This window comes from Lissotriton vulgaris, unplaced genomic scaffold (genome assembly GCF_964263255.1).
Source record: "Lissotriton vulgaris unplaced genomic scaffold, aLisVul1.2 SCAFFOLD_270, whole genome shotgun sequence".
Lineage (NCBI taxonomy): Eukaryota > Metazoa > Chordata > Amphibia > Caudata > Salamandridae > Lissotriton > Lissotriton vulgaris.
The window spans coordinates 1,305,117-1,319,361 of NW_028248532.1; the positions used below are offsets into that span (position 1 = coordinate 1,305,117).

The window sequence follows — 14,245 nt, forward strand, 5'->3', positions numbered from 1 at the left end:
GTAGTAGTAAAGTTAGGACTACTAACTTTAGGACGCCTAAATGCCTTCTGTGAATACCGAAAGTCTTAAAATTAGGATTTTTCTCAATTTAGTAGTTGTAAAGTTAGGACTACTAACTTTAGGACGCCTAAATGCCTTCTGTGAATACCTAAAGTCTTAAAATTACGATTTTTCTCAATTTAGTAGTAGTAAAGTTAGGACTACTAACTTTACAACTACTAAATTGAGAAAAATCGTAATTTTAAGACTTTCGGTATTCACAGAAGGCATTTAGGCGTCCTAAAGTTAGTAGTCCTAACTTTACTACTACTAAATTGAGAAAAATCCTAATTTTAAGACTTTCGGTATTCACAGAAGGCATTTAGGCATCCTAAAGTTAGTAGTCCTAACTTTACTACTGCTAAATTGAGAAAAATCCTAATTTTAAGACTTTCGGTATTCACAGAAGGCATTTAGGCATCCTAAAGTTAGTAGTCCTAACTTTACTACTACTAAATTGAGAAAAATCCTAATTTTAAGACTTTCGGTATTCACAGAAGGCATTTAGGAGTCCTAAAGTTAGTAGTCCTAACTTCTGTGAATACCGAAATGAGTAAGTTCATTCTGTGAATACCAAAAGTAGTAAGTGCATTCTGTGAATGCCAAAAGTAGTAAGTTCATTCTGTGAATCGGGCCCTATATAGGCTGCTCCCTTAATGTGCATAATCCTCCAAGGTAGCATTTCTCTAGTATGGGATCGCGACCATTTTGCATAGTTCTTGGATCGCGTTAAGCATAGGAATCCCACTGAGTTTGTAGAGTCCTTACGATGTGCGCGGAGAGGATATCATTATCACAGTGCTGTGAGAAGATGCACAGCTTACCAGGTGTTAATCGCAGGTACTGTTTGTTTGAAATCATAATCCTTCATTTGATGTCAGGAAGCTGTTGGATTGTGTGCTAGGTTATAGTGTTTGTGGACACTAACAAAACAATGGGTACCACTCCCTAATAAGTACGTTATGTATTTATTTTTTCTATAATGCCTGACTATGTCCTATTGTCTCTAGTATATACAATGACAGGTATATCTCGTTCCTAACTGTTGCGCCCACATGCAAGGCTCTCGCAGTGTTCCATGGGCTTCACATCTCATTTCCTCTACATTTTATAGAGCGGTGCACTATCTTCCCGAGCTGTAGCCAGGTTAGGAGGGGCACGTTCCTCTTACCCTATAGGTGAGCAAGAGGATAAAGTTTTGATTAGTAACTGGCAACTGGCTTATTAGTGATGCCACATCATGAGTCGTGAAAGCACATTGACTTATGCTAATCTTGTGTATGTTGTTTTTTATCTTTGTATGTGTCTATCTATGTGTGTTGTCCGTGTCTTGATGACGCCTACCCTGGACTTCCCACAATTTCCGAGGAGGATTACCAGGTTTGATCAGGTGACAACTGTATCAAATACCTTTTTATCGCACATTGAGCAGTAGCAAACATTATAGGTCCTGATGAAGCGGATGATACTTTTTTGATCACAAAACCGCAGAAACATGTCGACCACCACTACAGACAAGTGACTATTAGGGTTACTCACTGGTTGCCTTGCACCAATCTACTATTATTTTTTAACCTTGGACGTAACCGGCACCAGAATAAAGCTCTTCAGCGTTTACTATCCAATTTTAATATAGAGCACCTCTTTCTCCTTTTTTTTTCACTCACTCTTTCTTGCACTGCTCCTCAGTTTTCTAATAAATCCACATCACCGCGCATCTCCCTTTCCTTGTTGAAGTGGCTACAACTCAGCTTCGTTGTTATGGGAAAGGTTTCAAATGATGACAGGGCGGAATAGAATGACAAACTGATGGACATCTTCCCATCTAGTGCGATACTCTGTTGCGTGCTGCTTTAACAACTTGCTTAACACTCACAGCCACTCAGACACACTCTATGCCAGACACTACTTTGTTGACCCACAGTTATTTTGTTGTTTAATTGTACACTGTCTTATCACCATCTCCAGCATGTGCAATGCTTCTTGACCCCTTTATGTGGTACCATCTGTTGAAGACCCACATAACCTCTGTTGGTTTCTATGTAATGTACCTTGCACTTTCTCTGCTGAACTTTACATCTGTAAGTACTACTTCAGTTGGACAACATTCAATATATATGAGTACACTGAATTTATTTGTGTTTCGAAGATCTTGGTATTAGGCCATTTACCAAATCATTCTGCATTACCACGAATGCATTGATATAGCATCCACCCAAAAAGATAATGCATGATATTGTTGGGTCAAGCATGCTCCCATTCCAACAATCTCATAAAGAAGGTAATGTATGGTAGTGTAAGGTTACCACAGCTGTTCTCTCTTTGATTGCAGCTGACATAATTAAATGAGAAAAACAGGGGGACATATTATCAAGAACGGCGTTAACAATTATCGCCGCTTTAGCGGCAGAAAACTGCCCTTGAGAATTCCAATAGAAGTCCATGTTCTAGTGTGAACATGGGCTTCTATTGGATTTATCCAGGGCATATCATCAAGCCCATTATCGCCTTTCTTGATAATATGCCCCAGAATGTTCCAATATGTGTTGTGTCATGTATGGTTGAGTAGGCTGTGCAACCTTGTATAAATGCATGTGTTTTTATGTCACAAGACCCATATTGTGCAGGATACTGATTTGCAGGCTTTGAAAATCTTGGTAATGAGGCAAGATTATTTTTTCAAAGTCTGTTCAGTATAATTTAGATGTGTGATGATAAAGCTGTGCCCATTCGTGTGTGAACTGTGTTGCTGTACAGAAGCCCAAGTAATGTGAACCCTAAACAGAAACATATTTCTATGAACACTTCCTGGCTCACCCTTGGAAGCCTGGGTAAAGCAGCAAGCTTTTCCTCTGAGAAATGCTTGTGGTTATGTGCAACAATTAGGTAAAACAAACATACATTTAAGAAACAAAGCACCTTATGCAACCAAACCAGGTTAGTAAATAGAGAGTCATGTCATGAGCGAAATACCACATACATGAAGAATAACTGATGTAAGGATCAAATGTTATAAGAAAACCACAAGGCTGTCCATAAAAATAGTAAGAAATCAAAATGTCAATCTTACTCCCTGGAATGCAGTAGATTGGGACCAGAAACTTCTCTGCTGCAAACTTGCAAGAAACCACCACAGCTGAAAATATGGGGATTCATCGCAGTCAAAAAAATTTACTTCCACCTGTAAAACCTTTTTCTGAAAGTTGAAGATCTTCAGAGGGCATACCTGAAAGTTCTAACCTAGAAGGGCTCCACAAGGTCAATTATGTTTGTTGAGTGATCCCATTGTAGCCTTGAAATTCCCATTAATAATCTCATAGAGGGAAATTCTGCTAAGACACTGGCTCTTGAACTAACAATTTCCACATCAACCTCAGAATGCCACCTATCTTTTCATAATCAATTGCATTACTACATTTTGATTTGCATTTTTCGCTTTTAATAGGAAAAGAGTAGCAGTCATGTTGTGATCTGCGTTTTCTGGAATTCTACAGAGGGAGCAGGGAGCTGGTCCCGCCAAGGCTGTACACTAAGTAACACTAACCGGACTCACACAGAATGCAGCTGCACCCACCTATCAAGCTTTGCTATAATCATGGCTATTCAGGAAACAGAAGATGCCCAAGGCCAGGTAAAAAGATCAATAACCCATTCAGGAGGAATTTAGAGGGAGGGTCTTTCTGTGCAACTTATCCAGTGGTAAGGAACCTATGAATGTCTATTCCCTTGACAGGAGTAACTCAATAATGTGCCTTATTATAGAAGCTAACAAAGGATTCCCCACCAAGTAGAGAGTAGGAAGTTTACTAATACTCCTGCCTCAAAGAAGTAATACATTGAATACATAATTAGACTTGATGTAATTGATGTAGGACCTGGTGGTCATTGGAAGGTAGTGCCACATTTTGACTCGTCTTAACATAAGAATTCATTACATATGTCTTGGAATAGCAAAATCAGAACTTAATCATGTGTGTTTTTGATGTTTTTGTACAGGATAATTTTCCTTTGCTGGTCCTTACCCATGTTGGGCTTACATTCTCTCTGCTGTGCCTCAGCCTTGCTATCCTCACCTTCCTCTTCTGCAGTTCCAGCCGTAACACGAGCACTCCCATGCATTTGCAGCTCTGTATCTGCCTCTTCCTGGCAGAGCTTCTGCTGCTCACTGGAATGGACAGGACAAGCAATAGGGTAAGGAATTTCTCAGAATGTTCTAGAATTCATACCGCTATCTTAAAGTACACTCCCTAAATAAATTCCTACCCACACATCCACTTAAATGAGATTTCCTGTTCTTACTTCCCAGTTTAATCCAAACTCGCACTGTGGGTCATTTTACAAAAGCACTATGAGTATAGGAAGTATTACTACCTAGGTACTCTTTTAGGGACTGATACATGGCTTTCTGAAATGGTCCTGAAATGTCCAACTCCTTATTAATAAAAGTGTAGCAAGAATGAAGTCCTTTCTGCTTGTAGTAATTGTATATGAAAAGCTCTCTGAATAATCACAGTTGATTCCAGTTTTAGATGTTTTGGGAGTAATTCACAGAGGTATGTAAGTATATGTAAACTAGTATTACAGGAGTACTACTTCTATGCTCATAAATTCTGGTATGAATTAGCTACAATAATTCTTAAATTCAGCACTCTTCCAATCATCCTGTAATGTAGTTCCTAAATTCCCAATAGGCTCTGCACATTGGAATAATATATCCTATAGATTTACCGTAGGACTGAGGTCAACTAAGTCGCTATCGAATAAACTAAACTTAATTGTGTGTGTGCCAGCTAACTCAGAGGTCACTAGAAACTTTCCCGAATACACAAGAAAGGATTAGTTTCTGACAACCGTATAAACATGACAACTTTGTTTCCCAAGAATAAGAATATATCTCTCCGAGTGGCGGAAACAATAGATAAGTATTTCACTCAGTCAATCGTGCATGCTTCGTTTCTACAGAGTTTGCAGAGAAATAGAGAGACAGGTGTTTTCAATAAAAGTGTTGATTGAACAGTCTTCTGTCTCATGCAGGAGAAGTGAACTGCTACAATCGTTATGCAGACTGCAAAGTATAATGCGCACAGCGAGAATAGTATTATAAAATAATACTGTAAGAGCATTGTATGGTTTCTAAGCCATATAAAAATAAATAAATAAATAACATTGACTAAAATACTCAACTGGCGCTTCTAAAATATGCCTACCCCATGTACCTAACCTAAGTCTAGTACGAGGGAAGAAGTAAGTATTGTGTAGCATAGGTTTAGTTCTTTGCCAAGAATCTACCAAAGGTTTCTCTAGGTTCTAATCAGCTCCATACCTTGGTTTAGAATGAAGGAGGTCTGGTATCTCTTTCTCGGGACTCGATTTCCTAAAACCCCGCAAGGGGAGCCAGAAACACTGGACCTGGATTCTCGGCAGGAGAAAGGCAGCTTCCTGATCAGTGTGTCAGCTGGAGAGTCGGCTTCCTTCTGCACTTGCTGTAGCGAGCTGCGTCGGGCAAGTAGGCTGTCGATCTGGTCCAAACCACCATAGTTTGCTATAGCAAGTGAAGGTATATTTATACCTTAAAGGTGTTTAGGAATGCCATAGTTTGACGTAAAGTTGGGCATATGAATGTCAGGAAAGAAAGCCTAGGGAATAGTTGTTCTTTGTAAAGTAACTGAGTTCTTGGACAAATCAATATTTAAGCAAGGGGAAGTCCCTGACTGCTTAAGCTGGTTTTCCAAAAAATCGTTGTGACGTTTGGTACGGGTGGAAGTAGCCATGCCTGTATTTGGGTAGCATGGGCTATGCCTGAATAAGGGCTTGATTTTTATGCCTATATAAGGGCAATGGGAATTTATCAAAGGTTTTCAAATAAATGTTATTACTGTTCACAAAATGATAGCATTTATTTGTTTAGTCCTTTGCATAATTGTGCCCTGGTACAGAATACACAAATACCTGAATCATACCAAAGAGAGGAGTGTTAGGATGGGGTTGGTTTCTCAGTGCGGTAATGCATTAACTGCCCCTTGATGACTCTTGTGGGTGGGGATGGCCACATTACCCAACACTACAAAATTTCTATGATGCCACAAATTATGAGGCTGGGTTGAAACCAGCAGATGACAGCAAGTGTCCAAAATCTTAAGGAGTGGGACATTTTTGGTCCTACAAACCCTTTCCCCTGTCTCCTGTAAAATTGAAATATTATTTTGACAAGAGTATAAAAATATGCATGTTGAGGACAGCATGGTTGGTGCTTCTCAATGAGAAGTATAACAAATAGGTAGAATTGGTGCATTTTAAGAATACAATTTCTTACAAATGAAAGTCGATTTTGAAAAGTAAAATTGTTGCAAGTCTATAATGAGCATCCACACTTGACTTGTATATTTTGCACATTCACACATTTTGCCTTAAGTCTTCTGATACAGACCCATTAACATTAACTTAGGTGAGGATCATCTGTGAATAGTATTGTCAAGTGATCTACCAAGCATACAGTGATTTTTAAAGACTTGGAGACTGCTGTAATTTGGAAGTGCAGCGCCTTAGTGCCCGATTTCTATCATTTCAAACAATAGGTCTAATCAAGCAAGCCCCACTGTAATCATCATAGGTGCCATGGTATAAGTGGTCAATCACAACATAACATGTGTATTTGTGAAGTGCTCGTTCACCCAAGGGTATCTTGGTGCTGAATAACAGATGTTTATTGTTACCCAACTTAATGGTACTCATTCGGTTGAGGAGGAAAAAAGCTCTGTAGCTGAAACAGAAGATAGCAAATCAGCTGGAGTCGAAGAATTTCACATTCCCAAAACTCTCTAAAAGTAGATGGCTCATATGTGGTGATTTAAAATACAGAAGGAATACCTAGCGACTATTACCCAGAGTTATAGTGTAACATATACTAAACTACTGTGCTTACTAAGTATCTTGATTTAACAAAACACTTTTTTCCTTTTTTTTAAAAGACAAAGGATCTCATGTAGATTTGGAGGAACTAAAAAGCATCCAGTTCCTGGAGGAAACTCTAAATATGCAGTACAATCCAATACTGAATTTCCCCCCTGGTAAGATTAGTTTTGTGGAGCTAATTCCACAAGTAGATTGCTCTCTTCCAAAAAAATGGGAACATCTGTTTCTTCCCAACCCTAAAGAAGGTTCCAAATGTTTACCCCTATAGATTGGATTGGATTGGATGCGGATTTATAAAGCGCGTGGTTACCCTGGAGCGTCCCAGCGCTGCAGAACCCAGACTACTGAAAACAGAGAGTGGAATTAAAGGCCCTGAGGGAACAGAAAAGTTTTTAGGAGCTTACGAAAATGAAGAAGGTTAGGTTCAGCTCGGAGCTTAAGCGGTAAAGAATTCCAAAAGGTTGCTGCAATGATGGAAAACCGCCGTCCACCTGATCGCGCCCTTTTCGCTCTGTGGACTTTGGGTCGACATTCATGGTCTGAGAGAAGGGGTCTATTAGCTGTGTAGGGGAGCACTAAGTCCTTCAAAATAGGGGGGGGCCTTGCCTTGTAATGATTTGCGAGCAATACAGAGGGATTTAAACGTTATCCTTTCGCTGACCGGCAACCAGTGCAGCATTCTAAGGGCTGGTTTTGCTGATGACCTTGCTCGAGTACCTGTTAGCAGCCTGGCTGCGGAATTCTGCATGTATTGTAGCTTATTGCTAGTCGCTTCAGGAGCGCCCAGGTATAAGGCGTTGCTGAAGTCCAACCTTGAAACGAACAGTCCCTGAATCAGAAGTTTCTTTGAGGGGGAGGGAAGAAGGGGGAGAACCTTACGAGCTGAACAAAGCAAGCCAAAACAGATGCCAGCAGTTTTCTTAGCTTGAACTTTAAATGAGAGGTCCTGATCAATCCACACTCCCAAACTTTTGATTTCACTTTTAGGAAGCGGGGGATCACCCATACAGGCCGGCCAACATGATTCAGCCTTGACTGTTTGAGTATGCTACCCCCCTGAAAGTCAAAGTCTAAAAAGGAGAAACTTGGAAACTCAGTGATCCTGCAGTAGTATCTAGCTCCTGTGGTCCCAGGACACTTACAGTACATCATTAATCACCAAAGGTATCCCATCCTATATAACAAAAGCTCAGCACTAAACTCTTGTGGTATGACTCACTCAAGCGCAGGAAAGGAAGCAATTCCTTTTTAGGTCTCGCGCCTAGCGTTGCAGTGCTCAGAATTTCTCTTGCAGCGCGAGACTTCATGTAGGGGCTTCTGAAAGCTGACCACACGCTTGTGGTGTTGTTGCAGGCTGTTGGGCGTTGCGTGCATCTTTCTAACAAAGACAGTATGCAATTGGGCAAAGGTGGGCACATGTCCTGCAGCTGTCCCACCCATGGCCCATTGGGGTCTATTACCCGCACGGCCGACATCTGTTTGCATTATCGTGCACTATAATGCAAAACAGATTTCCTGCTGTGCTAATAAACATTTTTTTTCTTTGCAAGGTCAGTTTCACTTATTCACACACTGTTCCGTGTTTCTGCTGTCAAAAAGTTTGCCACCAAAAGGCCACAGAATCCACCTCTATCTCCCCGTTCCTGCTGCGACACACCACACACCTCAAGGGGAAGCCATAGGTCTCAATCCATGCAATGACAGGTCCCTCCCTGGGGTAGCAAAAGAAATCTGTGCATTGGGGAAACAGTCCACCACACTGCTAGGTGCAGGCTTCACTGCACCTGCTGCACCAATCATAACTCGAGGCTGACGTCAGACTTTCCCGTCTCACCTTCGGGCCTCAGGGCCGCATCTGTCATCTCACCATTGGGCCCGGGCGTAGCCTGTAGGCCTCAGTTTTAGTAGTTCTGAATTGTGTGCATTAACATCAGATTTGCTAGGTTTTCCCCTTTTTTTGTAGCTCTCCCTCTAAACCCTATGCTAAGGCGCTACCACAGGAAGCAGCCATTTCCTTGCATAAGAAAGGGCAACCAGACAGCGCTGTGTCGCCTCCTGGGAATCAAGTGCGCACCACGGAGCAGGCGTATGTCTCGCTTCTGGTTTAGACCTAAACTTGTGCAAGTCTTACAGCTGTGATTCAAATGCTCTCTGGAACTGAAGGACACCTGTTGCAAACTTGCCCCGTCACCCTTTTGTGGCCCTTCATTATTCTTTCTGGATCACTGCACCACATAGGCCTTTTCATGGACTGAAAACCTGCAGTGTTCCTCCTTTCAGCTTAATTTCAGCTTTAAACGGATCTTGCGGCAAAAACTGATAAATACAATAAAAAGAACTGGGAGCTCCAGATAGCAAATAAAATAAAAGAGAAAAGGTGTGCTTGTCATCTGACATTGGAAGACAGAGAGAGATATGACAGGGAATAGAAACTGAATAGGGAAACCGGAGGCATGAAGAGTGACTTACGCGAGGCACTGGATGGCTAAAATGCGCGCTTGTTTGCGCCAATTATTTCGCCATTAGGAACAGTTAAAGCTACATGTTCAGGAAACAAGCAATGGTCTTAAATACAGCTTCCTTTAGAATGAACATAGCTGTGCACCTTCTCTCTATAAGCTGTCTTGCATTTCACAGAGTTCAGTTTGCATCAACATCCTGCCACGTAAACATCTCTGTGCTTTAATATCCAATTAACATGGCATAAAATACAGGAATTTCAGTTCAAAGCTCTAATTTGATTCTTCCCTGCTGTCAGGCTATGTAACTTCATTCATGTATTGTATTCTGATTACTATTATTATCAAAAGTGCAGAGAGTTCTCTGAGGTTGTGCTAAATTTGTATGACATACAATGACGATGTATTACTTTTGAGGTGGAATTTGCGTACTCTTAAAATTTTAAAACAATCTTGGTCAAACCAATTTGTGCAGCTTGTAAAATTACAAGCCAACTCAGTGGGTTTTCACACAGGTAAAATTAGCAAATGTTTGTGATTCTGTTGAATGCACTGAGTTCCATGCCTTTTTTTATCTCCTTCTAAAAATCACTCCTGAACCAGGAGAGTGCACTGTGTTCAGAGTGTTGTGCAACTTCAGAGAAAAATCAACATTGAACAAGCCTAATCTCCCCCATTTTACCATGTGTCTTGCCATAAACATAATTCGGGTGTGCAAGGGGATCTGTTTTCGCTGACTAAGGAAAAGTCACCAAAAGCTTAAGCTTGTGTTAAAACGTAAACTAAAACAAGCATTTGCAATGCAATAGGTCTCACATTTTATAAACTTTGACCTATTGGCATTGTAAATAACAATGCCTTTTATTTATGTGTTGTTTTTTTAAAACAGATAAATAAAAGGTATTGTTATTTACAATGCCAATAGCTCAAAATATCGTAATTGCGAGACCTATTGCATTGCAAATGCTTGTTGTTAAATAACCCTCACACACTTAAATAGTGTCATGCTTTATCATCGGGTTCACCCTGAATCCTAAAGGTCAGGGTAGGCTGAACCATATTTCAGGGAGCACTCAAGAGAGATAGTCCAGGGGTCTAAAGATTAAAAATCCTCCTCAGTCTCCAGATATCCCTTTATTAGTGGAGATGCAGGGGATAATAAAAAGAAATAAAATGGAGTCATCAGGAGGTGATGGTCCTATTACCCTAATGTCATGCCAAAATGTTTCAGCCCTATTCGGTGGCCCAAATGGGTCCTGGGCTTTCTTCAGGGTGAAATGAGGTTTCCTCCCTGGGTCTTCAAAGAGGGTATTTTCCTATCTTTTTTCAAAGAAAGCTGGAAAGTATACTCATCTCCCATGGAGTACTGTAGTTTATTGTATCCGCCCATAAGAGAAGAAAGCGAAAAATAAAACATATTTTTACGTTTTGAATTTCACACAATTCACCCATGTAATTCCAGCATACTGGGGGCTGTCATGTGCTCCCACTCCATTGCCTTGTTCTGATCTACGATCAAACGAGCTCCTTTGGGATCATGGGATCCCATCTAGTCGCATTTAGCGGCATGCAACACATAATCAAATCTTATATGCAAGTCCGTGAACACTGTAATGTTAAAAAACTGTTACAAAACTCCATGGTAACATTTTCACTGTTGCCTCACATCACATGCCTCCCACATCCATCTAACAATCATTCAAAAGGTTATTATATTGCACATCTTTTCTTAACATGATTGTCCTTATGTGCCCAACATCTCACCCTATTCAGGAGGATATAGTGCATCTCAGGGACTGTGGTATTGGGGGCAGCCTTGTAGTCAAATTCTGTGAAATCGCAGGTTCAGAGTAAGCAGGGGAACAAAGAAAACTCGTGCTGTTAGGATCCTGTGACCCCAGCCTTTGACCTGTTACTTTTATGAGGCTCCTTTGTTCTCAGAAATTAGTCCTGTATTCCCACTTACTTCTTCAAAGGTCCTGCCCCTTTTTCTCGCATTATCCTAGTGTTTAGCAGTGCGGATGGGGTTTGGCATTCATTTTACCCTAGCATGAGTGAGAGATGGTTAATCCTTTATCATAAGTAGCTGGGAGTATACCCTAAACTAATGTGTTCATGCCCTGCATTATGGCTTTTAATTGTTTAGATTATAAGTAGCCTAATTTGCCTGTGTCCCTCTAATGGTGTTGGTTCAACTGATTCCAAGGGATTGAGTCGTTAAGTCCCTGGATATGCGTCTGTAGCCTATAAACCCAACGCTGTTCCTTTTCTAATAGTCTTTTTGATGAGCTGATGCCAACTTTTACCTTCTTAATGATGGTCCATTCTAGATCATTGTCCTTTTGGCACAGCTCGCTATCGGCACATCAACATCATCCCCACCACCCGCGGATCAGTCACTCCTCTGACCGCGATCTCACAGGCGGCGCCACTGTTCACGCCGAGCTTCGGATTTTCTAATTGTTGGAAGAAACCAAACGCGATGCAATCTTGGCATCATGCAACTTTAATTGTTAAATTCCCAGCGGACCAGTCATTCAACTGACCGCGCTCCCGCAGACGGCGCCCTTGCCCACGCGGAAATCACTAACCTTGTAAAAAACCAAACGCGATGCAATCGCCGCAATACGCACCGTGACAATTGCACATTGCACAGCAGCCCTTAAATATCAACTTGGAAAACCAACTTCCCAAACGCCTCGTTTATAATAACGGGGGACCACACCTGCATCACAGATCGTTTGTTTTGATGCCAGCCTCCAATCACTCTCCCGGCCAACTTGAATTGAATTCCCCAATTGGTTTACTAGTGGCGTTTAAAAGTCTTATTCAGGCAAAATCATTCTCCAAGTCCTGAAGATGATCCCCTTATAAACTGAGCGTGGGATCGAAACGTCGACTCCTTTTGAGTAATCATACATTTTACCCCATTGTATTATTGTATGTATGGTTAACTCCAGGATACACTGCTAATTTAAATTTATGTCAGTGACCTGTAAGCTCACCCTGTTTGCCTGATATCTCTTTCACTTTCTGTCCTTTTTACTTTCCTCCTTCGTACCGCACAGGACTGTGCCCTACTGTAACCCTAATGTTTTGGTTATGCTGTGTACCCTTACATTAAACGATTTACCTGATCATTAAAAATCCCCTGTCCGGCTGGACATGGAGCTGTGAACTATATAGTAGCCTATTGTGGTCTATACAATATTTCTGTTTACCCTTATTTTAATATCCAATTAACATGGCATAAAATACAGGAATTTCAGTTCAAAGCTCTAATTTGATTCTTCCCTGCTGTCATGCTATGTAACTTCATTCATGTATTTTATTCTGATTACTATTATTATCAAAAGTGCAGAGAGTTCTCTGAGGTTGTGCTAAATTTGTATGACATACAATGACGATGTATTACTTTTGAGGTGGAATTTGCGTACTCTTAAAATTTAAAAACAATCTTGGTCAAACCAATTTGTGCAGCTTGTAAAATTACGAGCCAACTCAGTGGCTTTTCACACAGGTAAAATTAGCAAATGTTTGTGATTCTGTTGAATGCACTGAGTTCCATGCCTTTTCTATCTCCTTCTAAAAATCACTCCTGAACCAGGAGAGTACACTGTGTTCAAAGTGTTGTGCAACTTCAGAGAAAAATCAACATTGAACAAGCCTAATCTACCCCATTTTACCATGTGTCTTGCCATAAACATAATTCGGGTGTGCAAGGGGATCTGTTTTCCCTGACTAAGGAAAAGTCACCAAAAGCTTAAGCTTGTGTTAAAACGTAAACTAAAACAAGCATTTGCAATGCAATAGGTCTCACATTTTATAAACTTTGACCTATTGGCATTGTAAATAACAATGCCTTTTATTTATGTGTTGTTTTTTAAACAGATAAATAAAAGGTATTGTTATTTACAATGCCAATAGCTCAAAATATCGTAATTGCGAGACCTATTGCATTGCAAATGCTGTTAAATAGCCCTCACACACTTAAATAGTGTTATGCTTTATCATCGGGTTCACCCTGAATCCTAAAGGTCAGGGTAGGCTGAACCATATTTCAGGGAGTACTCAAGAGAGATAGGCCAGTGGTCTAAAGATTAAAAATCCTCCTCCGTCTCCAGGTATCCCTTCACTAGTGGAGTCAGAGGGAACATTAAACAGAAATAAAATGGGGTCAATTGCAATACTTGTCAGAAGGAATGCGTACATGCTCTTGATTTTCCTAGGTTCAAGATAACTGGCTTGACAGTCTTCCTCTAAGTTGTTCTTTCTAAACCAGAGTTATTTGATTACTAACTTTTTCCTTTGGAGGTAGACTACTCAAGTACCAGTTGGTCGCCTCAGTGTGGAACTAATGAATGCTTACAAGCTCCTCAGTTATTCTATTCAATTTCTCTGGAAGCACAGTAAATGTGTAGTTGAAATTAAAGGTGTGATTGTCAGATTACATCTATTTACCACCAATGTTTCTAGCACTAAGGGCTTATTTCTCATAGTCTTTGTAAGTAAATATTCTGTTGTGTTCTATCAATCAATCAGAGTACTTGTAAAGCGCGCTACTCACCCGTGAGGTTCTCAAAGCGCTGAGGGGGGGGGGGGGTGTGTTACTGCTCGAATAGCCAGGTCTTGAGGAGTCTTCTGAAGGCCGTAGGTGGGTAGGGAGGGTGTTCCAGGTCTTGGCAGTGAGATAGGAGAAGGATCTGCCGCCGGAGGTTGTTCGTTGGATGCTGGGGACAGCGGCGAGGGCGAGGCTGGCGGAACGGAGATGGCGGGTGGGGGTGTAGAAGCTGAGTCTGCTGTTCAGGTAGGCTAGTCCGGCGATGTGGAGTGCT

At 41.0% G+C, this 14,245-nt stretch overlaps 1 protein-coding gene across 1 annotated transcript in view; it reads left to right on the forward strand.

Annotated features, from left to right (window-relative positions):
* LOC147664074 (adhesion G protein-coupled receptor E3-like) overlaps nt 1-14,245 on the forward strand; it is a 328,851-nt gene that overhangs the window by 267,851 nt on the left and 46,755 nt on the right. The window contains exons 11-12 of the mRNA XM_086950002.1: nt 3,485-3,658; nt 4,036-4,230. Of these exons, the coding sequence (XP_086806128.1) occupies nt 3,485-3,658; nt 4,036-4,230 (369 nt within the window). The remainder of the gene's footprint in view (nt 1-3,484; nt 3,659-4,035; nt 4,231-14,245) is intronic.